Source organism: Numenius arquata, chromosome 9 (assembly GCF_964106895.1).
Source record: "Numenius arquata chromosome 9, bNumArq3.hap1.1, whole genome shotgun sequence".
Lineage (NCBI taxonomy): Eukaryota > Metazoa > Chordata > Aves > Charadriiformes > Scolopacidae > Numenius > Numenius arquata.
Window position 1 is genome coordinate 27,346,872 of NC_133584.1, and position 23,492 is coordinate 27,370,363.

Genomic DNA, 23,492 nt, shown 5'->3' on the forward strand with positions numbered 1-23,492 from the left:
ATAATACTGAGTCAACAAACCTGATGTAGCATCAGCACTGGCTAGAGGTGCCTGGTTGTGTCTTCCCCCAAACCTGGGTCAGCTGGCAAGCGTGCAAAGCTGGCAGATTCGGGGGTCTGACCTTGGGGGTCCTGCTTAAAGCTTGAGAGAAGCAGGAGTAGATGCTGCCAGGCTCTTTGTGGCAGCGGAGCCTTCAGTGTTGAACTGATCCCAGCCTCTCAGGGAAGGAGCTGCTGATAAAGAGCCTGCATTGGCTCTCGGGATTTTCTCTTTGAATTTTAGCAGACGTTGCCTGTGCTGGACAATGAAATCTCTCTGAAAATCGATTCCGTGTAGGTGTGATTAGAATGGAGCAGAAGAGCTGGGACTGGCTGGTGCCTGCTCTGGCCACCTGGAGAACTCTGGGAGTGCTGTCAGCAGCTCTGGGGATCTGCTCATCTGCTCTCCTCAGCAGCTCTGCCATCAGCACTACAACAAAGATGTTATGCATACTGATTGATTTTTGTTAAGCACAGACAGGACCAAAGAGAGATGAAACACTCTATCAGAATAGGGATAGGATTTTTTTTTTTTTCTTCATGAAATGTGTGGTTTAAAATAGAGCTGAACTCCAAAGGACAGGCTTTAGCCTCTGGATGGAGTTTTAAAATGCTGTAGGAGCAGGATAGAAGCTCTGATAGAAGTGAAAGAGAGTAAAGCTGAGTCTGGGCTTCTGAAAGTCTCACTTTCTGTGACCTGCTCCCTCTTTTGTTGATTGCTTCATCATCCTTAGCAAAGATCCAGGAGGATCCCTCTCTAAATACTTAAGAAGGTGCATAGATGTTTTGGAAACAGAAGATTGTGTGAATACCTCCCCAGAGCGAAACTGAAATGTGATTTTTGTATCCTCAGGATGAGTTTAACTATTTTTCTGTTCGAGAGCCACAGTTTCATGGAGGAGCCACTGGAATAAATTCTAGCTTTCTGGATATAGTTCCATGTGTCGTCTGTTTAACCTAGTCTGTAAGAGGGACCCAGTTTATGGACAGATTCTTACTGCTACTTGCTACAAGGTGCTTAAGATTTATTTTTTTTTTCTCTGAAGTGGCAAATAGCCCTGTTGGAGGTGGATGTGGGGTTGGCCCCTTTGGAAGTGCCCAAGTGTCCCTGATCCACTGCAGTTTGGTGCACCCAGGAGCCAGGATCTGCCAGTCCCAGTGCACTGAGTTTGCCCGTTTGCTGAAGTGCAGATTCTCTTTCACTGCTGCTGTTTGAGTTATTCCCTTCATTAGATCCCATGATTATATCACAGCAATTTGATCGTGCTGAATGGTTACATTGGGGCTTTTTTTTTTTGTGTTAGAAAAATCTGTTTTCCTTTATTTGGTGGGTATTTGGCTTGTAAGTCCGTGAAGGTGACCACTGCTCTCTTCACTTGTAATTGTGTGCTAATTGTAATTATTTCAGCTTCTTTCCTCTGTGGACTTCTGCTTGTTCTGCTGCTGGATGGAGAAGTAGCCTTGGTTGTACATTGCCATGGGTGACCACTGCTTTTGTGTGCTTTCCTAGCTGCTGAAGGCACCAGGGTTTGGTGATGGAGGCTTTGCTGGAAGGAATGAAGAGAAATGGGCAGGGGAGGTACGTATGCACCAGTATACCAGTATACACCAGTCATTCAAAGTCATTTAAGTATTAACTTTCCCTCTTATTCAGAGTCAAATCCTCTGGTATCAGGCAAAGCTGACGTTGCTTATTATTTAAGAGCTTTGGAGTTTGTCCACTGGCACACGCTGGTGGACAAATACAGTGTGTGGTGGCCTTCAGCTGATGCAGAAGCAAAGTCACTGGGTAAGCTGGTGTTGCAGTAATCACTTATCAGGTATTACGGTCTTAATTGTTAGAAATTTGATTTTGCATCTTCCTGAAAACCTTACCTCTTTTTGTTGTTGTTGTTGTAAACCCTTCTTGTCTTCTAACATCAGGGGCAGTAGTAATTAAAGGTGTGAATAAATATTATTTTTGGTAACAGCCTTGCAAGGTTAACGAGACATGACATTGTTATCTGTTTTCATTGAAAACATCTGATTATTTCCTGCTTGTGCTGAACCTGCAGTCCCATTCATCTCTGAAGAACCCTTAATGCTGTCTTAGGTGAAAGTATCTAGACTTTGATCCCAGGGAGAGACTGTAGTGCCAATAATGGAAAAAAGTGGTTTACATGTTAAACAAGCATGAAGCAAAAGTCCCTGATGCCATTTTCATAGTCATCTTTGCGAACGTGACCCAAGTTTAGTGATACCATATCTTCTGCAGATAACTGGTTGCAGAAATCAAGTTTAGACTTAGTTTTATATTAGCAGATGCTGTGAGGGAAACGTTCTTGCTTTGCATAATAGCTGCTAATTTTTGTTTAACTCGCAGGGCAGGGTGAACTTCAAATTTAACTGATTTTGGCTCCTTTAAGAAGTATTTCTTTCCCTATAGAAAAACTGCCAACTTGCGAAGCGTGCATATGCTCTGGGGGAACAGAGAAATTTCAATCCCTTACCCTATTGATTTCCATTTCTTTTCGGTGCTTCCTGTTTGACAGGCAAATTAAAGGGGTAAAGATCATCATGGAGTTCACCACCCTCTAGGGCTCTATCTCGCAAGCCTGAATATTGTCCCTGGCTTAGCAGCTTGTGAAGTTTTAGAGGAGTTAGTTGGATTGGCTTCAATAATTACTGCACCAAATTAGAAATTGCAGCGTCGCTAGGGAGCATGCTCTCCCCAATGGATTGCGAATGTTTTATTCTTCATTATCATGTTGTCATCCAACCCCCTCTACTTAGGGGTTTGTCTGCATTTGTGATAAACTTCTGTTTTCAGGAACTGTTAGCTTGGCTCTAAGATTTCTCTGGTGACTGCAACTCGGTATAAGATGCCTCTGCCTGGAGAGCAATTAAGGCAAATTCGAAATATGGATAAAACATGCTGCGGTTTGCTTAGATAATGCACAGAGCCGAGACAAAGGGATAAGAGTTGATAGGTGCTTGTAATGGTTCTCTGCAAGACATTTGACGTGTGTAGGTCATTTGTTCTTACTGGGATTTCACAAGTATTCTTTGTTGGTCATTGCCAAATTTAGGTCTCTGCCTAGCGATGATACTGCATTAGAGAATGGGATGGGCGTGTAAATATTAAGTATATTTCTCCACAAGCTGATTTGCATGGAGTTCAAAGCACTACGCATGCAGAGCTGGTCCCTTGGTGCCCATCGGTTTGTTCTGCAGACTTTGTTGTCAATGGGACACTGTACCTGAGTTGAGTGGTGCCCGCTTTGTAACTTCCAGCTCTTTCCCTTCCAGTGGTGGGTTCTTGACTTCCTGCGAGGCTGAGCTGCAGGAGCTGATGAAGCAGATCGACATTATGGTGGCCCACAAGAAATCTGAATGGGAAGGGCAGACGCAGGCTTTGGAAGCTTGCCTGAGTGTCCGGGAGCAGGAACTTTCCTCTGCCAGGGCTGCTCTGCAGGAGAAATATAAGGAGGTACCTCAAGTTCATACTGTTTTCTGATTGGTGTCAACCCCTGTGTTTTCTGTGTTACAATATAAAGACTGAATGTGAATTTCAGAGTGGTTTGGGTATTGTTTCATTAGTTTTGATTATTTTATTTTTTAATGTTTAAATGCTAAGCCAAAGCAAGGGGTTAACTTTAGTAAATAGCTGTGCTAAGCCAAACAGGAGCCTGTCTCATAATTGGAAATGAGGAATAGAGTTTATAAAGGAGCCTGTTGGAACAAGGTGCCAGGCTCGTAATTCAATCAAAGTCAAGTGATCAGCTCCCTAAGGGTCGGTGGAAGTCCACAGATTGAGTTGTCACAGTTTCTAGAGAGAACCCAGAGACATCGAATCTGGATACAGGAGTAATCCACAGCCCAGCAACCTGCATTCATTGGCAGAAAAAACATTTGGTAGGGTAAACTACATCAAGATGTTGCTGGTAGGTTCTCCAAGGGCTGTTTTATGCAGCTCAGGTTTTGTAGCCTTTAATTAAAGGCTTACTGGGGGGACTGCAAAAATTTTCTGTATTGATGGAGAAGTATCAGTAAGTGAAGTTTTTGCATAGGATGCGGGCCATAAACCTTCTCTTGTGCAAATGAACTGATGTCTCTTTCCTTGGATCAGAGGAAACCAGCAGGAGTCTGGGTGGCTGTATCTTAAGATCTAGCCACATGGGCTTTTTTTTCTGGAAGTGTTTCTCTTTATAGTTACTGTATTCTATCTTTTGGCAGACTTCGTGCTACAAATTGTATTTTGGCAGCTCTCTGAGGAAGTTGCTTTGACTTCTTGGGTTGAAAGCCAGCAGATAACTGTACAAGCCGTTGGGGTTTTTGGGTGCCTGTACAACCATACTACATCTTCAGAATTACCCAAGTACTGCTGTAGCTTTTAGTGATTTGGTGTGGAATCTAGCAAAATAAAGAGAAATGTGAGAGGTTGCGGCAAGAGTGGGTTAAGAACTCTGTAGTTTCTTGTTAATGTGGTCAGGTGCTTCTACTGGTCCACGTGGCAAGTTTTGGAGTGAATGTCTTTGATTACAGAGTTATTAAATCTGGAGTCCTGCCACAGGATTTTTATTTGCAAGAACAGTGATTTTCATCATATAGATGAGCATTGTTATTGTCAGTTGTGTTTTCTCCAGGCACTTTTGAAATATTTCTTACCACCAAAAGCGAACATTGATTTCAAAACTGAACTGTAAACTATGGTTAAGTCACTACTGCTTCTGCATGCTTTTGGTTTACTCTAATGAATTTTCTGTGGTGATTTCTTTTAATTTTAATGTATTGGCTTGGTGTCTTTTGGACCTGCAGTTATAAAGGTGGCCACTCTGGGTTGTGAATGGGAAAAAGACCCAACCCAAAAATCAGTCATGGGAGAAGTCGAATCGATGTAAGGGAAGTCTTGCCATTAATTTCAAAGTCCCATTTCTTTCTTTGTCCTTCTCATCTCCATGTGTTATTTGCAATCTCTGCTTCACCTCAGCGTAGTAAGATAAAATACATAGCCACTTTTTCTCTTGGTAGATAGCTTGAAATCATAAGGCATTTTTATGAAGAATTTGATGAAAATACCAAATAAAAATAGCCTTTTGACACAAGCCCCAAACTGTCAGTTTCATCACAAAAAATGAAAGCCAGAAACTGGCTCAAAACAAGAAGCCAGAACAGAAACAGTTCTGGCCCCAGCCTGCCAAAGACTTAGGGATAGACTTAGTCTGATTCATAGTGTGTGACCCCATTGAAATGTGCAGTTGTTAACAGAATTAGGATCTTTTAATAGTCGTTTACCACTCCTACAATAATGTATATTTATGAAATGAAAACTAAGCCCAGTACCTACTGACAATAAAGTCCACTTGTATTGTTTTATTTATTTATTTCTTAACTCTTGGTTCAGGTTGGCACGTTGCGTCACCAGGTAGCAGACATGGAAAAAGCCAAACAGGAGATGGTTAGAGAATATGAACAGCAGCTGAAGAAATTTCAAGAGGAGGTGAGTTGCAAAAAGAGAAGACTGGGTTTTAGTTCCCCCTTGATATATGATCTGATAGGTGAAATGCTTTATGTCATTGCTTTTGTTTAAATGCCATGCTTCTAAAACTTCCCATTCTTTTAATGTTTATGCTCTTACAAAAAAGAGCATTGGGCGGAAACAAAGTAATATTTTTATGCTTCATTAGGCCTGTTTTTTGCACTTCAGAGGGACTTGGTGACGAACAGAAGACTGTTGGGAGTAGAAATGTGTAGTAGATGTATTGTTGCAGTTTTCATGTGTTAGACATTTGCAGAAGTTTACTGCAAAATTGTCCTGTCTTCACCCATCGTAGTCACCATCGTGCTTATTCTGAAGTTGCCATGGGTACAGGCAGCAGCAGTTTGCTCCTTCAGCATTTTGTGAAATTAAAAAAGGGTGGTGGTGTAACTGGCCTTGATCCTATGAGATGAAGAGATGAGCATGGTATGTAGTCTCATCTTTTGGCCTCCATTGACTTGGATTTCGTTGGTAAGGATTTTGTTCTCTCGAGGCGTATTAGTCTTAATACACTTAATGAAAACTAAGTATACTTAGAAAATATTTTTTGAAAATAATTGCAGAGCTTTCATCTCAAAAAAGCTTCTGATTTCACCGCAAGGTGGTACATGTGGAATGTCCTGCAGGTGGTACAACAGCATTCCATGTTTATGCCTTAACTCTTTGCCTGTCTCCACTTGCTTGGCAGCAGTAGAGTTAAATGGCATGAACAGCTAGTGAGCATTGACCTGTTTTCTCTGGAGGGCTGGGCCTAGCTCATGCTCGCTGTAAGCCATAAGTTAAATTAATTTGGTAGCCTCTGCTTTGATGACAGAAGGCATCTGTCCTCATTTAAAACACCTTACTGTTCGGTATGACTAACAGTCTTCGTTCACGAGATGTTCCCACTGGAATTGTGGATAAGCTGCAAAGCAAAGCTGGGGTGCATTGGCACATCTGCCTAAATTGCTAAGGCTAAAATACAGTGTGTGTGTTGTGGCCAAAATTGCAATGTGTTGGTATTTTACCCACGCAGTATTAAGGTATTAAGCTCCAATATTCCTCAGTCTTCTGTTCCTAGTACTGTTTGGAGAAAATCTCTCTGTCTCGGTTTACCACCATTACCAGTAAAATTACAGGTACGGTGTCTTACTCACTGAGATTGGTGAAGGAATAAGGCTGTAAGCTCCTGACGTGTTTGGCAAAAGATGTCCATCTTTCCAGTCCCACTGAACATGCCTCAGTACTTTGCTGACTCAGGGCTCTGGAGAGCCCTTTGTGACCAGCTCACGAGGTCTTGATTCAGATGTTTTTTCTTCTCACGTCCTTCTGTTCATCCATGGGCTTGGCTTTCCCCATCAGTAAAATGGGAATGATGACTTCTCAAATTTGTGTGGCCGTTTGGAAACTTAATTTATTTAATAGCCAACTTGGAGGGAGCTCATCAAATGGAAAATTCTGTGCAAGTTGCAAGCGATTATTTGCTCAGAGGGTCATTTAAATGTCAAGAGTTTTTCCCTCATTCCTGCTTCTGATATGACTTTAGCATTCTAGCAGTAGGCGTAGGAGTGATATTTTCTGTTGGCATTCTCCCCTCATTGTGAAATACATGGTGTATCTAAGCAGAAAACGACAGATGAAGTAGTGTTGATATTATGTATAACGGCGATTCTCAAATTTTCCTTTTCCCACTAAGCGGAAGGGTTGCAGCTCCCACCTGAGCTTCACGAGTGTATTTTAATCACGTAAGAAATTGTACTTGTGTGTAGAACTATCCCCCCACCCCGTCTCCTCTGTGTGATATCAACCACGGGTAGTGCCTGCTGTTGCTGTGTCTGGGAGCCACCTGTGGAGAGGGGGCTACCATGCTCTTTCTGCACTGACAGCCACACATAAACCTCTTGTCTTATCAATATTATAGTCGTGTGGTAAGACAGGGGTCTAATTAGAGCTGCTGATGTCATGACTTCAGTGGCATCTTGCTCCTTTTCTACAACTCGGCATATTTTGCAATCCCGTCGGTATAATAGGCTCATTATACAAATAGAAGCCTTCGCTTGCAAGCTGTGTGGCCTTGATTAGGGGAATTGTTTGTGTGAAGCCATTTTGTGTGCCTTCTTTCACAGTGCTGTCTAATTCTTGCCTTAGGGTCCTTGAACAAAGTTGTCTCTTTCACTGAATTCCTTGCAGTTGTCCAGGCTGAGGAGGAGCTATGAGAAGCTGCAGAAGAAACAATTAAGAGAAACCAGAGAAGAAGCTCACAAGAGACAAGGGGAGGACCAGTTTGAAATGAGCCGACTGACCAGGAAGCTGGAGGTACGTAGTGAAAAGGGAAGTGCTAATCAGAGTTCGTACGTATTTCTGGGCTTCGGTGGTGACTGAATAGTCAACTAGGAAGTGGACTCTGAATCCTGCTTAAAAAGCACTCTCCATCTACTCTCCAGGCGTAGCTCTTCTCAACTGCTTGTGTAATAAAGGCAGTTTGCTGCGTTGAGGCCTCTGAGTACCCAGGATAAACTATGCTGCTGTTCTTATTTGTAGACTAAATAGAAGGAAGAAGGTGCTGGAAGGGTAATTAATGATGTGACTGGAATGAATTCCAGTGTGGTGAGGTTGTCATCTCACTTCTTTGAGGAGGAGGGAGCTACTTGTCATGCTTCTTCTCAACCCCGTCCCATCTTTTAATCTTTCTGCTATGCTGAGCTCAACCGCACTCAATTTTCTTCTGCTGCACCCCAAAGATGTGGGTAACAAACACATCTGACTGATGTAGTGTCCAATTTCTGGAGCAGAGATTAGCATTAACATTCTGTAGTTCATACTTGCCGTCTTAGTGATTTCAACAGCAGCATGTTTTGGAAGCTAAAGACAGTTGGAATTGTTAAACCTCTGACAGCAAATCCATGAAACTAGCCATGAATCTGTTAGCACTTAACATTTGTAAACAGCAGTAATTGACACTGACGTTTTAACTCGGGAGGGAACGAAATAGAGCAAGCACAGTATGTGAGGGGTTTTATACTGCTGAGTTGGTGCATCAAATGACTGGCTAATGGGATCCCTGCTGTGGGGAAAGGTGCGTGAGGATGTGGTGGAGAGAGAAAGCAAACATGGATACGAACTAGAAGGGGGCCCTTCTTGTCAACTGCATGGACGTACTGCTCCAAGCCACCCCTGCTGTCCTTGCAGGAGTTTCGTCAAAAATCACTTGACTGGGAGAAGCAGCGCTTGCTCTACCAGCAGCAGGTGGCATCGCTGGAAGCGCAGAGGAAGGCTTTGGCTGAGCAGTCTGAGCTCATTCAGGTACAATTAATTTGTGCTGAAAGTTTTTGTTTTGTTTGTGGCAGCGGGTGGGAGGGAAAGGAGGGGGGGGAGAGACTAATGAAATCTCTCAGGCTTGAATCCAGCTTAGGTTGCCATTGAAATGACTTTTAATGTCCCAGTGGAATAAGGTTTACTTGTATAAGTGCTGTATGGAAAAAAGATCTGGAGTCTGTCAACAGAAGTTAGATAAACCTCGTGCAGCTCTTCCTGCCGCCTCTCTACCCCTCCAATTAGTAGAGAAGACGGTAGGATGAAGCTTTCCTTGGAAGGCAGAGACCACAGCATATGACACTTTAAAATAGCTGTTACATCATATTGTCTAATTCAAAGCTGCGTACCTGCCAGTAGCTAAATATGTACCTTGTAGGTCCAGCTCAGAGGATGATGTTGGAAAATAGTCTTCTCTATGACAGATACTTCTGCAAAGTACTGAAGTAATAGCAGGTTTCAGCCCCCCTCTTTTTTTTTTTTTTTTTTTTCATCTTTTTTAAAGTCTCTTAAAGGCAAGAAGAAGTAGTGGGGCTGCTGTTCCTGAAAAGCTGATCGCTCAGTGAGTTAGCGATGCTGCAGCAGAGCAAGATGAATTGACCTAGAGCACAGCTGTGAAGTCACACTGACACAATCACAGCAGACACTGATAAGAAGCTCTTGCTGGGGGCTTTGCACTTAATGGGCTCCTGAGTTGCTCTTGAGTGGAAGCTCCCGCGAGGAGGAAGTTTGTGATGACAGGATTGACGCTGGCTCTGACGGGGGCTTTGTGAGAGGCTGACACCAGGAGATCTACAAATGCAGAGAGAGCCGTTGAGCAGAAGGTCTCGCTGCTCCGCTGTCTTTGTATCATTGATAGCTCCATTGTCTGGGAACAGATGTGTCCTTGGAGTGCGGGCTGGTACACTGGAGCGCAGAGAAACTCTTCTCACTGTGCAGCAGAAAAACAGGAATTTGGGGAAATTTTTCCTAAGCGGTGTAGATGACTTAGGTGCATAGGTACTGTGAACAGACTGCCTGAATGCTCCATTTCCTTGAAAAGCCCAGCATGAAAGGGCTAAATTTTTGCCTTGGATGTTTCTATTCATTTTCATATGCTTAGTTGTTTTTCTGGGACCATGGAGTGTTTCCCCTTTCTCTTTCAGCTGGCTTCCCCTCCTATCTCTCAGCGCAGGCTGGGGCAGCCTGGGCTTCTCACCTAAGGATGAGCACCTCCCTGTAACACCCACAGCCTTTAAAGTCAGCAAGTGAAACTTGGAATCCTGTGCTGTCCTGCACATTCTGTGGCTGGAAATAAGAGATATCTTAAATGTTTCCTTAATGCAGAAATAAATGTTCAGGTAGTCCTGGGTGGAGAAAGGCTGTGCTTTAAACTCTTGCCCCTCTTGATTACGTTTTTTGTCACGGCTATTCAAATAATGAAAAGGCTGTAATCAAAATTATACCATAGCCTTCCAAATGCACAGTTCCTATAGTTTTCTCAGTTATGAGGCATTATGTGCCAGGCAGTAAATGAAGGCATGTGGTGATTCTGGAGCTGGCAGGAATCGCTACTCTTAGAAATCGGGAGTAAAGGACTACTCAAATATTTTGTTTCAGCCTTTAAAAATTACAAGGTACTATAGAAAAAGGGAATATGTGAAGTGAGTATTCTTAGAAGCTTATATGAGAGCTGGCTTGTTAAATTTCACCAGCTAGCTATGTGGAAAAAAATGCTATGAAATAAAAGTATTGTGCCTATAAATAATAGAGCATGTATTGTTTGCTAGTCATACGTTCCTTATAACTTTTTTTTTTTTGTCTGCCATTAAAACAATAAAACATTCAAAGTGAGCGTTCTCGCAAGCTGTTAGAAGCAGATATTTACTGTGTAAAGCAAAACATAATTGACTGTTACATCCAGTTCGTTTTTTCATCTGTTTGGTGGTTGTGTTTTTTGTTTTTTTTTTTTTCCATTGTGCACCAAGACCTGCTTTCTCTCCTGGTGTGGAATTAACGACTGGGTTAATCTCTAGCTTGTGTATGGTATTTACAAACCTCCTTCCCTGCTGCCATCTCTCCTGGTCTAGCCGTAGGTTAATGAGCAAAAAATAGTAGGCAGCTTTGTTCTTAGTTCGTACTCGAGTATGAACTCACAACTTGAGTGATGCGAGATCCTCTTTTCCCAGATTCCCTTTTGGAATCAGAGTGGCTCCTCAGGGTTTTTTTTTGTTCTATTTTCCTTCAGAAGTTTTACCCATCTTGTAACCCTGAAACAATGCGTTCCCTAATCCCTGAAAGGTCGTGTTACTGACTTTGAGAACGTGGCTTGTTCCCCACAGAAATCAGTAGTTGTTTTGAATGTAGTTTTGATACACTGTGTTTTCTATAATTTAGCTTTAATGCAAACCAATTGCTCTTGGCAGACTCAGCTTGCCAATCGGAAGCAGATTCTGGAGTCAGTGGAGCTGGCCAGTCGCTCGGAGATCCAGCACTTAACCAACAAGCTGGAGAGGGCCAATGATGCTATCTGTGCCAACGAGCTGGAGGTGGAGAGGCTTAACATGAGAGTGGACGACCTGACTGAAAACAATCGCATGATTCTAGAAGATCAGCAAAGGGTTCAAGAAGAATTAAGGCAATCCAAGAAAATGTTAGAGGTCAGTGGAGGAACTGTTAGGAAACTGGATGTAAAGCAGTGCTTGGGAGACATGGCAGGAAGGCTCTTCATCCCAGAGCTTCTCTCTCTTTCTAGAGCTATTGTAAGGTTCCTGATTGGCCTCAAAGCTGGCTTTATACCCGTGTGGTGCTCTGCAGTATTTCCAAGGGTTCCTTAAAAATCTGATCAACCTCTCATGGCATTACAACAAACTGATTTGGTCCATCAGTAATGCCTTCTCCCTCCCGTGCAGGTGCTACAGGATGAGAAGATGGAACTTCGAGCCACCTTGCAGTCTCAAGAAGATTTCATTGACAGCTCCAAGCTGCACCAGGAACAGTTACAGAAAGAGCTGGCCAGGGTGACTGAAACTCTTCACACAAAAGAACTCCTCATCAGGTAGTGTCTGTGCCTCCCTGGTTGGTACTTGTGCTCTTGAATCCAAATCTATATTCCAGGTTCTCCCACTAAGGATGGGAGAAGCATTTTCATACGGCTGGATCTGTGGTGGTTGATATATAGAATTGTACGCTGTAGTTTCTGTGCTTCCTTGCAGCATTTGCCAAATTGCATTGCTTTTGAAATCAAACTTTGGATTTTGAAGAATGTGGAAGGAATCAGCTTTCTACTCAGCTAGGTTTCTGGAGGCAGCACAGGGCTTTTGAGCTTTTTAGCTTTTTTTTCCCCTCAGGCATTTTCAGTCAAACGCTGGAGGCCTTTCAGGATTTGATAACGTGCTCATTAACGTAAGTGAGAGTTCTCACCGATTTAATGAGTTACCTTGGGTAAGGTAACTACATATGTGACAAAATCATCTCGGCCTTCCCCTTCTGCGCTGGCAACACGCAAGAGCTCTAGGGTTCTGGTGGCCGTGTCAGAAGGTTTTGGCGTGTGTTACCCAACAGCCCCACCGTTTCTTGCCGGCTGGATGTCTGCTAATGGCAGGGAGATTGAGGAAAATAGGATGTTGTCTTTTCCAATCAGCCTGAGCTCGAACAGGGGGCTGTCATCCAGCTGACATGTTTGCGCGTTCACAGCGCACGCAGGTGTCACCAAATGTTGGGTTTTATGTATTTTTCAGAGAATTCCAAGAAAACGGTGGTTATGTTCCCTGTATTAGTGAACTCGGGCATGACTCAATTTGTACTGAGATTAAAGTTCATGTTTCTGCTTAGGGCTTTGGAGGAACGCTTGCAGGAGAAGCAATTGTCTTCCCCAGGGCTAGAGCTGGAGCATATACTGCTGCAGCTGGATGTTGCCCAGAAGAAGGAACAGCACTTGCAGTCAGAGGTGACTCATCTTGAGAACAGGTAACCCACTGCTTGCTTTCCCTGGATGTGCAATGAGACTCGGATAATAACATAATATCTAATACATTGTATTCATCGAGTTAACGAGTCCCACTGATTTTTTTTGTAGGCTTATTTTAAATATCAAAGGGCTGAAGAAATCAAATGCTATTCATTTTGCCGTTTAATAGTGAGGCTGTTTTGCTAATTGGTTGGCTGCTTTTCACGGCACAGTGTGGGTGTTCTCAGTGTTTTAGCTTGCTTGGGCTTAGCACCTTCACTGGGAATAGGGTAAGGAGCCTTTGTTGGTCAGCTGGTAAGAACCAGATCTAGACCTTACTGTGAAACAAGGATTATAGACAAGCCTTCCTCTCCGAGTTTGTGGTTTTCAAACTAATGTTTGCATGGGAAATTTGTAATCTTACCATGGTAAAGAAACAAACAAGAAACAGCTGTTATCTGTAAGATCAGCTTCCTGATCTCTTTTGAAATGATTTCGGTAAACAAAATCAAAGGATTGGTAAGAAACTTCTAGGTTAAGAGTCCGGTTTCTGTTTTGACGGACACAGGAGACTGCTTGGATGATCAAAGTTTCTCAGACCATGTCCTCCCCCTTGCGGGTATTCTAATCTGTAGTTTTACGTTTGGCACCCAGCCTGGTGTCTTCAAATGCAAGGTGTGCGCAGCTGAGCGAAGAGCTGGATGAGAATATCAAAGAGCTGCAGTCAATGGAAGAACACCGTGCTGAGTCAAAGGCGGAGATTAAAAAGGTAATGGTGCTTTGTTCCTGGAGAGTGGGAAGGGCACAGCTGTGGAGTCAGCTCTTCCCGTGTGTGTCAGGTGCCCCAGCAGAGCCCGCAGCGCACGGGTAGCAAAGCTCCAAGTGGGATGGAATGCCAGGAGTGCTGAGGGGCGAGGAGCAGAGCTGGCAGAGGAGGAGTTGAGCAGGTGGGTTTGCAGGTTTCTGTACGTGGCTGTGAGGTTTGCTTTGTGAGCACCTCTTAGGCCTCCCCCTGTGCACGCAGTACTTCCCTACAGCGTGGAGATACTAAATTAGTGCCGGAGGGGCAAATAGGCAAAGAAGGCCTGGAATCCTGAGTTTAAGCCTAATACAGACTCCCAACAGGGTAAGGAACAGGGAGAGAATGGGTTTTGCTGCAGTGTGTCCTATCACGCTTGAGACAGGGCTTTCACATGTGTTCTAATCCATATGTGAGTAAGGGAGTTTATTTCAGAGTTGATGCCTAGATGTGAACTCGGGGCTGGAAGAAATGGAGCAGCTCATCTGCCCCAAGGACCTCACCCCCGTGCTCTGTGCACCCGAGGGAGGCGAGCCCTCCGAAAGGCTTGCCTTTTAATAATGGTCTAGGTCAGTTAGTGTGAGAGCTTCCACTGGAGCATGGTTAGAGCAGAAACCTTATTGGGCTTGAGTGAAAAACCTCACTTCTGTGAAAATCCCTCATCCTTTATTCTGAATGTACACAAGTGCAGATCTTGCCAGAGATGTGTGCTTGGTTACACACCTAAACAGCCACACAGTAAATGAATCTCCTACAGGCTGCTGGGGAGGAAGGAGAGATTTATTATGGTTGTTTCTATTTTATATACTTGGGAGGCATTGAGGTGACATGGAGATAAATCACTGTGTGTATGGTATTTACATGGCTAGGCAGAGATCATCTGATTCAATTTTCTAAAATGCTTGTAATTCTGAGAAAAAAATGCTGGAGGTTTGGGTGGTTAATATTTTTGGCTAGTGGAATGGAGTACTAGGGAAGAAATTATGCTATGTTGTTGTTCTCTTATGTCACTGAATAAATATACGGTGTGTCTACCGGAATATTGTATGCAGTTCAGGTCTGCCATCTCAAAAAGGATTGAATAAAACAAGGTAAGGAATGGAAAAAGATGACCAAAAGGACAGAGTGGTTTTTTTTAATACAAGGAACAGCTGAATGGAGTAGGTCTTACCAAGCTGGAAAAGAGATAAATGAGATTGAACGTACTAAAAATAAAATCATGCCTGTCATGTGGAAAGTAAATAGAGAATGATTATTCTCTCATAACACGGGGACTAGTGGTCATCAAATGGAGTTATGAAAACAAAGAGGTATATTTTTACCCTGTGCATAGCCGGCCTGTGGAAATTTGCCATGGGTAGCTTTAGTTGCTACAAGCTAATATCGATTCAAGAGACTTAGGACAAATTCATGGAGGAAAAGTCTGGCTAGAGCTATTTAAAGATACCATCTCTGCCTCTGGAAGTGCTTGCCCAGTTATGGTAAAACACCGGGTATCTGGTGTCGGCCATGGAGGTACAATGGTGAGCTAAAGAGACCCTGATTTGATCAATTATGGGTCTTCTGGAGTACTCCACAGCATGTCACATGTCTTGTGCCAGTTGGCAGTTTATGGTGTGGAAAAGGATTGGGATGAGGTGGTTTTCAATCAAGAAGGACAAGCATGCACGGAGGGCTTGTTACACAAAGCTTTTTGTTTTCCTGTACTTAAATTTCATATTACTGTGTCCTTTTTTGCTGAAACATCTTTTAAAAGCTCATGGGTGGTGTGTGCATATCTTCCTCCAGTTGAAAGAGCAGCTCTCTCAGGCGGAACAAACTCACAGCAGTGAGCTAGAAGGGATGAGAAGGGAAATCTCCAGGTTGACGCAGGAGTTACACCAGCGGGACATCACAATTGCGTCTGCAAGTGGCTCCACATCAGACCTAGAGCAACGGCTGAGAACAGAGATTGAAAGAGCAGAGAGGAAAGCAGTGGAGCACAGGGTAAAAAAGGGCAGAAGACTCTTATGCTGTCTCCTTAAGGGATCTGAAGGCTTGGAACACCACCCTAGGTTTTAGCTATGTTAATAATTTCCTTCTCTCTTCAGCCTTTGAACAAAGGCTTTGAGACCCTTCTGATGAAATCTTCTAATTTACGGTGTTCACTGAATCTGTCTTCCTCCTTCCTTTGAAACCTGGGACTGACAGTCCCACAGAATTCTTTGAGATCACTCACGCTAACTAGGCCTGGAAGATGACATCTTTGAAAACACAAGTAAACGACAACTGTGCATGGTTATTTGTATGGCCTTTTCTGTAGGGTCCCTGCAGAACAGGACATGCTTTGTACTCATGCTTGAATTGAGGGTGGCAGAGACCTGGAACAGGCTGCCCAGAGAGGTGGTGGAGTTTCTGTCTGTGGAGACATTCAAAACCACCTGGACACGTTCCTGTGCAACCTGCTCTGGGTGAACCTGCTCTGGCAGGGGGTTGGAGGAGATGATCTCCAGAGGTCCCTTCCCACCCCATAGCATTCTGTGATTCTGTGAGATGCCTGCAGGATGTTGTGGGTACGTGTTGTGTTCTTTTTTTCTGAGCTTGTTGTTTGTTTCTGTTTCCTCAGGTAATTCTGGTCCAGCTGGAAACCTTGAGGCTGGAGAACCGTCATCTCTCAGAGATGCTGGAAAAAATGGAGTGCGGTATGCTAGAGGTATGCATTAGGGACCAGAGATGGGCAGGGGCTCGTGTTGTGTGTCCCCTACCTGGGGACAGTAATAGTCTTTGCCCAGGCCTCTCAAAATGTGTGGTAGGGCTCAGTGAACTTAAAACCTAAGCGAAAAATACAATTTGTGAGGAAACGGGCCCAGAAATACACAGACTACTCACAGAGTAGTGAGAACTGTGGAAGCAGAGCCCTCATCTCAGTTTTCCCGCTGTGGTGGGCTCCTCTTGACGTGGCACTCTTGAGGCTAGTTGAGGCCACCTTGTGCAGAGGGGAGAAAAGGATCCTGTGTGGAAGAGGCACAGTCTTGGCAGGAATAATTCCTTGAAGCGGTTGGTTTTAGTGCTTGTGGGAGGGGAGGAAGAAAGGGCTGGTTTGCAAGTTCTGTCTCACATAAATCAGAACGGATGCCTCACAGGGGGCAAGGACTGGATTCAGACAGCTGAAAACCTCATGGGAATGTATCATCAGAGCTTTTATCCTGTCAGAGCTGTGGGAAGGAAATACTCAGCTCTTTAATATTAGTTTGGAGTGATTATCCAATATGCCAAGTTCTCGGGGAAAGTGTTGAACAGAAGCTTGTGACTGGTGAGATGGAGAAAAAACAAAGCTTTCTCGAGAGCTGATTTGAGACTGAAATGACCTAAGGCCCCATTCCTTTGTGCTTGAAGTGGCTGGTGGGCTTTTTCCTGCCTGCCTGACTGAAAACTTGATAGCAAAGTGCAAAGCAAGAAAAAAGACCCCACACCTCCGTGGTACAGGAGCTACTGATCTTGGCCAGGTTCTTCTAATGCACATTTGGAAAGACCTTAGATACGGCAGTGACGAGAATGAATTAAGTATCTAAATTTAACAGACTTGGCAAAAAGAAAGTGTGAGTGTGACAGGAGTAGAAAGAATGGGAATTATGCCCCAGGGAGAAGATGGGGAGAAGAATGTTGTTCAGATTTTCCAAAAGAAAAAAAGTAATTCACTTTTACCAGTGGAAGTTTCTAAAGGGCTATGGGTCACCCCATGTGGGTGGATGTGTATGCACAGCCTTTTGTAATTATTACCATAGGCCTTTGCTAATTTGAGCGAGGGGATCTGGAAGTGTTCTTGCAAACAAATTAGCAAAGGCCTGTGAGCCTACAGCCAGAAGCAGATACACTTGAACTATTCTTGGTCTGTATTTTCCTGTTTTCAAAAGCAGCCAGTGGTGAGAGAGCCTTCCTTTCCCAGGCAGATCAGCACAGCTTGTCTGGATGCAGGCACAATAATATATCATTGATTTGCTCTTATGAAAGCCTTGAAACTTTTGCCGGTCAAAATTGAGATTAGAGGGTGTGCTTGAAGGAATTGCTTGCTGGCCTTTCCTCTGGATTCGACCATGTGCCTTGCAAATCCAAAGTTTTGACTTCAGCCCTCCTCTGCCTATTAGGGAAAAGATGTCACCCCGAGTGCTCTCAGTGAAGACTATGCTATTGAACTAAATAAATTACAGTCCGAGAACCAGCAATTGCGGAAGGATCTCGCAGAGGCCAGAGCAAAACTGGGGCTCACCCAGGAGGTCTGCCAGGACGGAGCCGAGGGCACCGCTCAGCAGATGCAGGACGAAGAGCCTGAGGCCAGGGATGTGCAGTACAGGTGAGTGTTGTGTGATCCCAAGGATGCTGCTTCCTTATTATGAAGGAGAACAGAAGACCTGGGCATGTGTGGGTTTTTAATGACGTGCTTTATGTACAGTATCTATCTCCAGCACATAATATGTATGGGAGAGCACAAGAACTGGTTTGGACTCTGCCTTTATGCTTGAAATGCGGTAGCTTTTAGTCCCAGCTGGTTTGCGTTCTGCAAAGCCAGGGAGTATCTGACTGTCTTTTGACTGCCTTTGCCTTTCTCTTTGCTTGAGAAGCAGTCGGTGCTCTTTTGGGTGAAGGGGTTAGATTTGGCCCAGGTGGCCGTGCTCCTTTCTTTTGCAGTACTAGGATGTGCAGACTGTAGTTTCTGATATCTAGAATAGCAGAAGAGTGAGAGAGAATTCCCTAGAGACTGGATGTGCATGTGGAAGTCCTACGGAAACAAGAGCCAGTTTGCATTTGCAGGGCTATTAGTAACCTCTCTGTTGTTATCTCTGTGCAAGTTTTTGCTGAAGTTCAGCTGCTGAGAGGCAAACTTCTCCAACAGTTTTGCGTTCAAACCTGCCTTCTAGGACAACTCGGGAAGCACAGCACAAACATGATGCACAAGCAGAGAGAATACATCATGAACCTGACGGGACTGTTCAGCATCATCAAGGGGAGCCCCAGGGATGGGGGGCTGCTGAAACAAGAACTGTGACCCCTGAGACGGGCGAGCTGTCCACCCCGACCAGCAGGAAGAACTCCACAGAGTCGCTTGCTTTGGGTGCCTCGCTGGGAACAGATTTTTTGCTCCATGTGCTGGGTGGAAACAAAGATTTTGCAGATGAAGCATCTAAGCAGCCCATCTCAAATCATCAGAGAGAATCTGTGCCTTTGGTAAGCCATTGAAAAGAAGCTGGTTGCCATTCAACAGCTGAGGATATAGCTGGGTTCTCATCTGGCAAAAGGAGCCAGATTTTTAATGTGCGATTTGTCTGGTATGTGTATGATTCTGTAGGTGTACATCAAATGTTAAACAGGGAGGAAGAATCACTGCTGGATGGTTAATACTTGGACAATGGGGGAATGGAAGAGGGTCACTGAGAGTAATCCTCATACCCTGGGTCAGACAGGGCTGTAGTAGTTCAGGGAGGGGAGAATCCTGGGTGCTGATCCTTGCTGCAGATGTGTTGCCACTAGAGTATTTAGACTCTGCCACTTCAGAGTGTTTTCTCCTCTGGTTGTGTGTTAGCAGTGACAACAGCTATTTTTATTTTGTGGGGAGCCCAGAGAAGAATGTGATGCACATATAAGCGGGGGCTTGTCAGGTTTGTACATCTTGATGAGGTTTATTGCCAAGAATAGGTCTTGATTGTTTCAAGACTTACGTAGCTTGTGGGCACATCCAGAAAACAAATGTTGAGAGCTTAGGGAATGGTAATATTCTAAATGGAAACTCTTCAGATTGCAGGATTGGAACTGAAGAGCGAGCGGTTCCACTTCAGGGTCTGAGAAGCTCTAGGGCTTGATGTTTAGTAGAAGAGAATGTGCTGCTTTTTGTTCTGAGAGGTAGAAATAAGGTTTCTAAGGAAATGCAAATATTTCTCCTGGTGTTGACTGGGACTCCCTCCTTGTGGTGAGGCTCTTTAAGTCAGTTCCTTTAAGTCTTTAGGTCAGTTCCTTCAATGTTAAGAGAGGAGAATTCTCATCAGTAGGTAATAGTGGGGTAGGAGAGATTTGCTTGTTATCTGCAGCCTTTTTTCTGCTTCCCTTTGTTCCTGGCTGTTGATAGAAGACTGGAAAACCACAAGACTCCAGGATTTAGAAGTAACCAGGTACCTCCTCTTGCCAAGACACTGATGCAAGTTTTCTGTAGGGGAAAGCAGCCCCTTAGTAACTTTATAATTCACCTGCCAGCCCCTGTGCAGGAAGCTTTTCTTCATTGACTCGTAAATTAAGCTTAGTTTAAAATGTTATTTTTGTAAGTTAAGAACACATGGGTAAGTGATTTGAGTAGCAGGAATAGTTCTAGACTGTAAAGGTAAAAATCTGGGGTAGTTGATTGACCATTGCTGGCTGAACTGGAGCGGTGTTCAGTGAGCTGCGGTGGGAGTTTGGTCTGTACCTCCTGTTATTTCAGGGAAGAAGAGGAGGTATAGAAAAGAAAGCAGAGCTATCCCCAGTGCTGGCCCAGTCTGGACAGTTCTTTCCCTTCCCTGGAACCCAGGTTCTGAGATGATACAGCTCACTGCCATTTTTATGAAGACAAGGAGCAAGATCATAGAATCATAGAATCCTCTGGGCTGGAAGGGACCTTCAAAGGTCATCTAGTCCGACCCCCCCCGCAGTCAGTGGGGACACCCCCAACTAGACCAGGTTGCCCAGGGCCTTGTCGAGCCTTACCTTGAATGTCTCCAGGGAAGGGGCCTTGACCACCTCCCTTGGCAACCTATTCCAGTGCTCCACCACCCTCATGGTAAAGAACTTATTCCTAATGTCTAATCTAAATCTGCTTTTTTCCAGTTTAAAGCCATTACCCCTTGTTCTGTCATTGCCGGCCTTTGTAAACAGACTGTCTCCAGCCTTCCTGTAGGCCCCCCTCAGGTACTGGAAGGCCGCTATGAGGTCTCCCCGGAGCCTCCTCTTCTCCAGGCTGAACAACCCCAGCTCCCTCAGCCTGTCCTCGTAGCAGAGGTGCTCCAACCCCCTGATCATTTTCGTGGCCCTCCTCTGGACCCGCTCCATCAGGTCCACGTCCTTCTTATATTGAGGGCTCCAGACCTGCACACAGTACTCCAGGTGAGGTCTCACCAGAGCATAGTGGCAGAATCACTTCTCTGGATCTGCTGGCAACACATCTCTTGATGCAGCCCAGGATGCGATTGGCCTTCTGGGCTGCGAGTGCACACTGCCTGCTCATGTCCAGCTTTTCATCCATCAGCACCCCCAAGTCCCTTTCCTCAGGGCTGCTTTCTAATACCTCATCCCCCAGTCTGTATTGATAGCGATGTAGACCTTAACGCATGTGACCTTAAGACGTAGACCTTAACACAACCATGACAAAACCCGTGGTATTTTGTAGTGACCTTCTCTAGACTCACGTTGTGATTGCTCACGCCGTGTCATTCCCTCTCAGTATTTGAAGCGGAGGGACTGGGAATTGAAGTGAAACTCCAGTTCCCCCAAGTAAACAGTTAATTCCTGTTGATCCCTCTGTGGTCAGGGTTCCACCTGGGAAGTGCAATAGTTACGCAGGCAGATGGGAGAGCTCGTTTCTGTTCAGCGCAAGCCCTTAGAGAGGGGAACTGCTGGAATGGAAAAGTTATGTGTGCTGAGGTACTGATTTTACTCCCTGCAGTTTTGGCAAAGGCTTGGGAGGTTTTCCCTGTTGGTTGGAGGCTGTTGGGAGGGACATTTACCTGTGACACAAGCGTGAGAGCTGAGTGCTTGGTCTGTCCTATTGGACAGAAATGACACAAGACATAAGGAAACGTATTTACTTGCATGATTTGCGGATCAGTAGTGTTTCTGGCTGAAACTTGGAATGAGAGAACACCTGATAACCCTTTATTTCCCTTTAGTGCCCCCTGCCTACAGCTTCAGTTGACTCGATAGCGACAAGATACCTGGAAGAGGAAGAACTGAGATCCCAGCACATCCTGGAGTCCCTAAATGCTCACATTGAGGAACTGAAAAAAGAGAGTGACAAGATAGTGAGACAATTTGGACACCAGGAGTAATGTTTCTCACTGAATTTGAATCCTGGTTTACTGATGTGGTTCCAGACAGTGACTGGGGAGGTACCTATAAATCACTTGCCATTGGAGCGTGAGTGAGAGTCCGTATCTCCTGCTTTGGTCTGAATTGGGAGGATGGACATCGAGGAAAGGAAACTCTTCTCTCACGTGTTTGATCCGATGGAGGGTATTACACCACGAACACTTCAGTCTGCTTGCTGTAGGTCAGACAGCTGCATCAGAGCTGTGCCTTTGTGCACTCACTCACAAAGGGATTGTGTTTTTTAGAAGCAAGCCGTTTGCTAATTTTAACGTAAAGAATTTTAAGTATGTTTTTTACATGTAAAAGCATTGAAATAAAACAGAATGGAAGAACACCTCTTTTCTTGTTCATACAAATGTATAGAGCAAATCTCTTGCGGCTTATCTTGCCTTCTCATCAGCAACTTTGATCAACACCTTTTCCGTCCTTTCCCTCACAGAGCAGCTATGTTCTTCAAGGAACAAGGAATATAATTCCTCTTTCCTTGAGGCTATCTGTATTTTCTCCAGCTAATTTTCCCTTAGAATGAGAATTTCTTAGTGTTTCCTGGTTCTTGGAACTTCTGCCCTTTACTGTTCGTATGGTGTCTGGTGTCTTTGTCTTGCCTTGCACATTGCTGGTGCTGCAGAATAGCTGAGGAGTGAATGGCTGAATCCTGGTGGTGGTCACAGCTCTCGCAAAAGGAAGGAGAGGAGCTGGAACTGGGAATGAAATTGAATGGGAGGAGAACCCACGGACAAGTGAGAGTCATCTGTGTGGCAGACGCAATTGCAGCTGCTGGGTAAGCTGGTATCAGCCTGTTTTGAATCTAGGCAGTCTCGGACACAGTTGAATTGCTGCATTAAAATACATCTGTGACTGTTGTGAGGAATATGCTCAGTCCTTCCTCAAAGAAAGCAAGTTGTTGATGAGTGAGCAGAACCTGTTTCCTATGGACTTCCCTTTCTTCCAGGGCATTCTGCGGTTCTTCCTGTGGCTGAGCCTTCACAGCCTTTGTACAGGCAAACCTAGGGATGGAGACATCCCTTGTCCATGTCTGTAAGCTTCCTCTTCCTCTCCGTCAGCTTCACCTTCTCCTTGAACAGTTTAAGGCTGTGGAGAAATGGGAATTAAAAAGCAACACAGGCGTGCAAAAGCCAGACATCAAATTAGGCAGGTGAGTTGAGCGAAGGCGATGCCTGTCTGCAGGCTGCATCCTCTTTGTCATGCCCTAAAATGGGACTGCACTTGGTCAGGCAACTCTGCATTCCAGAGCTGGAAAGCATTTGAATCAACAAGTCCTTTTATTTTGGCTTTCTTCTGGAGTTCTTTGAACAAGGGTGAAACCTTCAGATCCATTCAGTGAGGCGTTGGACTGCCCGCAGCTGGGGATGAACCACGCTCGCGTGTTTTGCACAGTCAGCGTTGGCCTCGGTTCCTGCCCAGAGCTGCCCACAGGTAAGCGATATTCGGAACTCCCACCTCAACTATCCAGATCTCAAGTAAGGACTTGTTGGTCACGGGGCATTTTGACAAAACCTGAAGGGCTGAATAGAACAAACTGTTGTTTCCCTTTCCTGCGTGAACCTGCAGGTCCACAGTGTGGTGTGACACAACTCTTGGAGATCCCTCGTGTCCTTCAGTGGTGACGGCAATACTGGTTTTCTAAACGATACCTTACAAACCAGGATATATTTCCTGAAGATTTGTTAAGTTACACCGTGCACTGTTTTCAGAAGTTTAGAAGACGTTTTGGCTCATTAGTGATGTTTGCTTCCATACCTCTTTCCTTTAGAGATATTTGGCCGTTAATCTTCGTGGTGGCAGAGGTGAAGGGAAACTGAAGATGATCTA

The 23,492-nt window shown here is 44.6% G+C and overlaps 1 protein-coding gene across 4 annotated transcripts; it reads left to right on the plus strand.

The window, feature by feature from the left end:
• Nucleotides 1–1,446: 1,446 nt before the first annotated feature.
• CEP63 (centrosomal protein 63) lies at nucleotides 1,447–21,986 on the plus strand. Of its 4 annotated transcripts, XM_074154146.1 has the most exons (14): nucleotides 1,447–1,617; nucleotides 3,327–3,507; nucleotides 5,422–5,517; nucleotides 7,726–7,851; nucleotides 8,725–8,838; nucleotides 11,253–11,486; nucleotides 11,739–11,884; nucleotides 12,661–12,795; nucleotides 13,430–13,544; nucleotides 15,363–15,560; nucleotides 16,180–16,266; nucleotides 17,699–17,904; nucleotides 18,470–18,776; nucleotides 21,461–21,986. In XM_074154146.1, the coding sequence occupies exons 1-14, from the start codon at nucleotides 1,574–1,576 to the stop codon at nucleotides 21,617–21,619; spliced, it is 2,148 nt and encodes a 715-aa protein (XP_074010247.1). In that variant the 5' UTR covers nucleotides 1,447–1,573; the 3' UTR covers nucleotides 21,620–21,986. The 4 variants fall into 4 exon arrangements, with proteins under 4 accessions (XP_074010247.1, XP_074010248.1, XP_074010249.1 ...); XM_074154147.1 differs by lacking the exon at nucleotides 11,253–11,486 and having other exon boundaries at nucleotides 1,574–1,617; XM_074154148.1 differs by lacking the exons at nucleotides 17,699–17,904; nucleotides 18,470–18,776 and having other exon boundaries at nucleotides 1,574–1,617; nucleotides 21,461–21,619.
• Nucleotides 21,987–23,492: the final 1,506 nt, after the last annotated feature.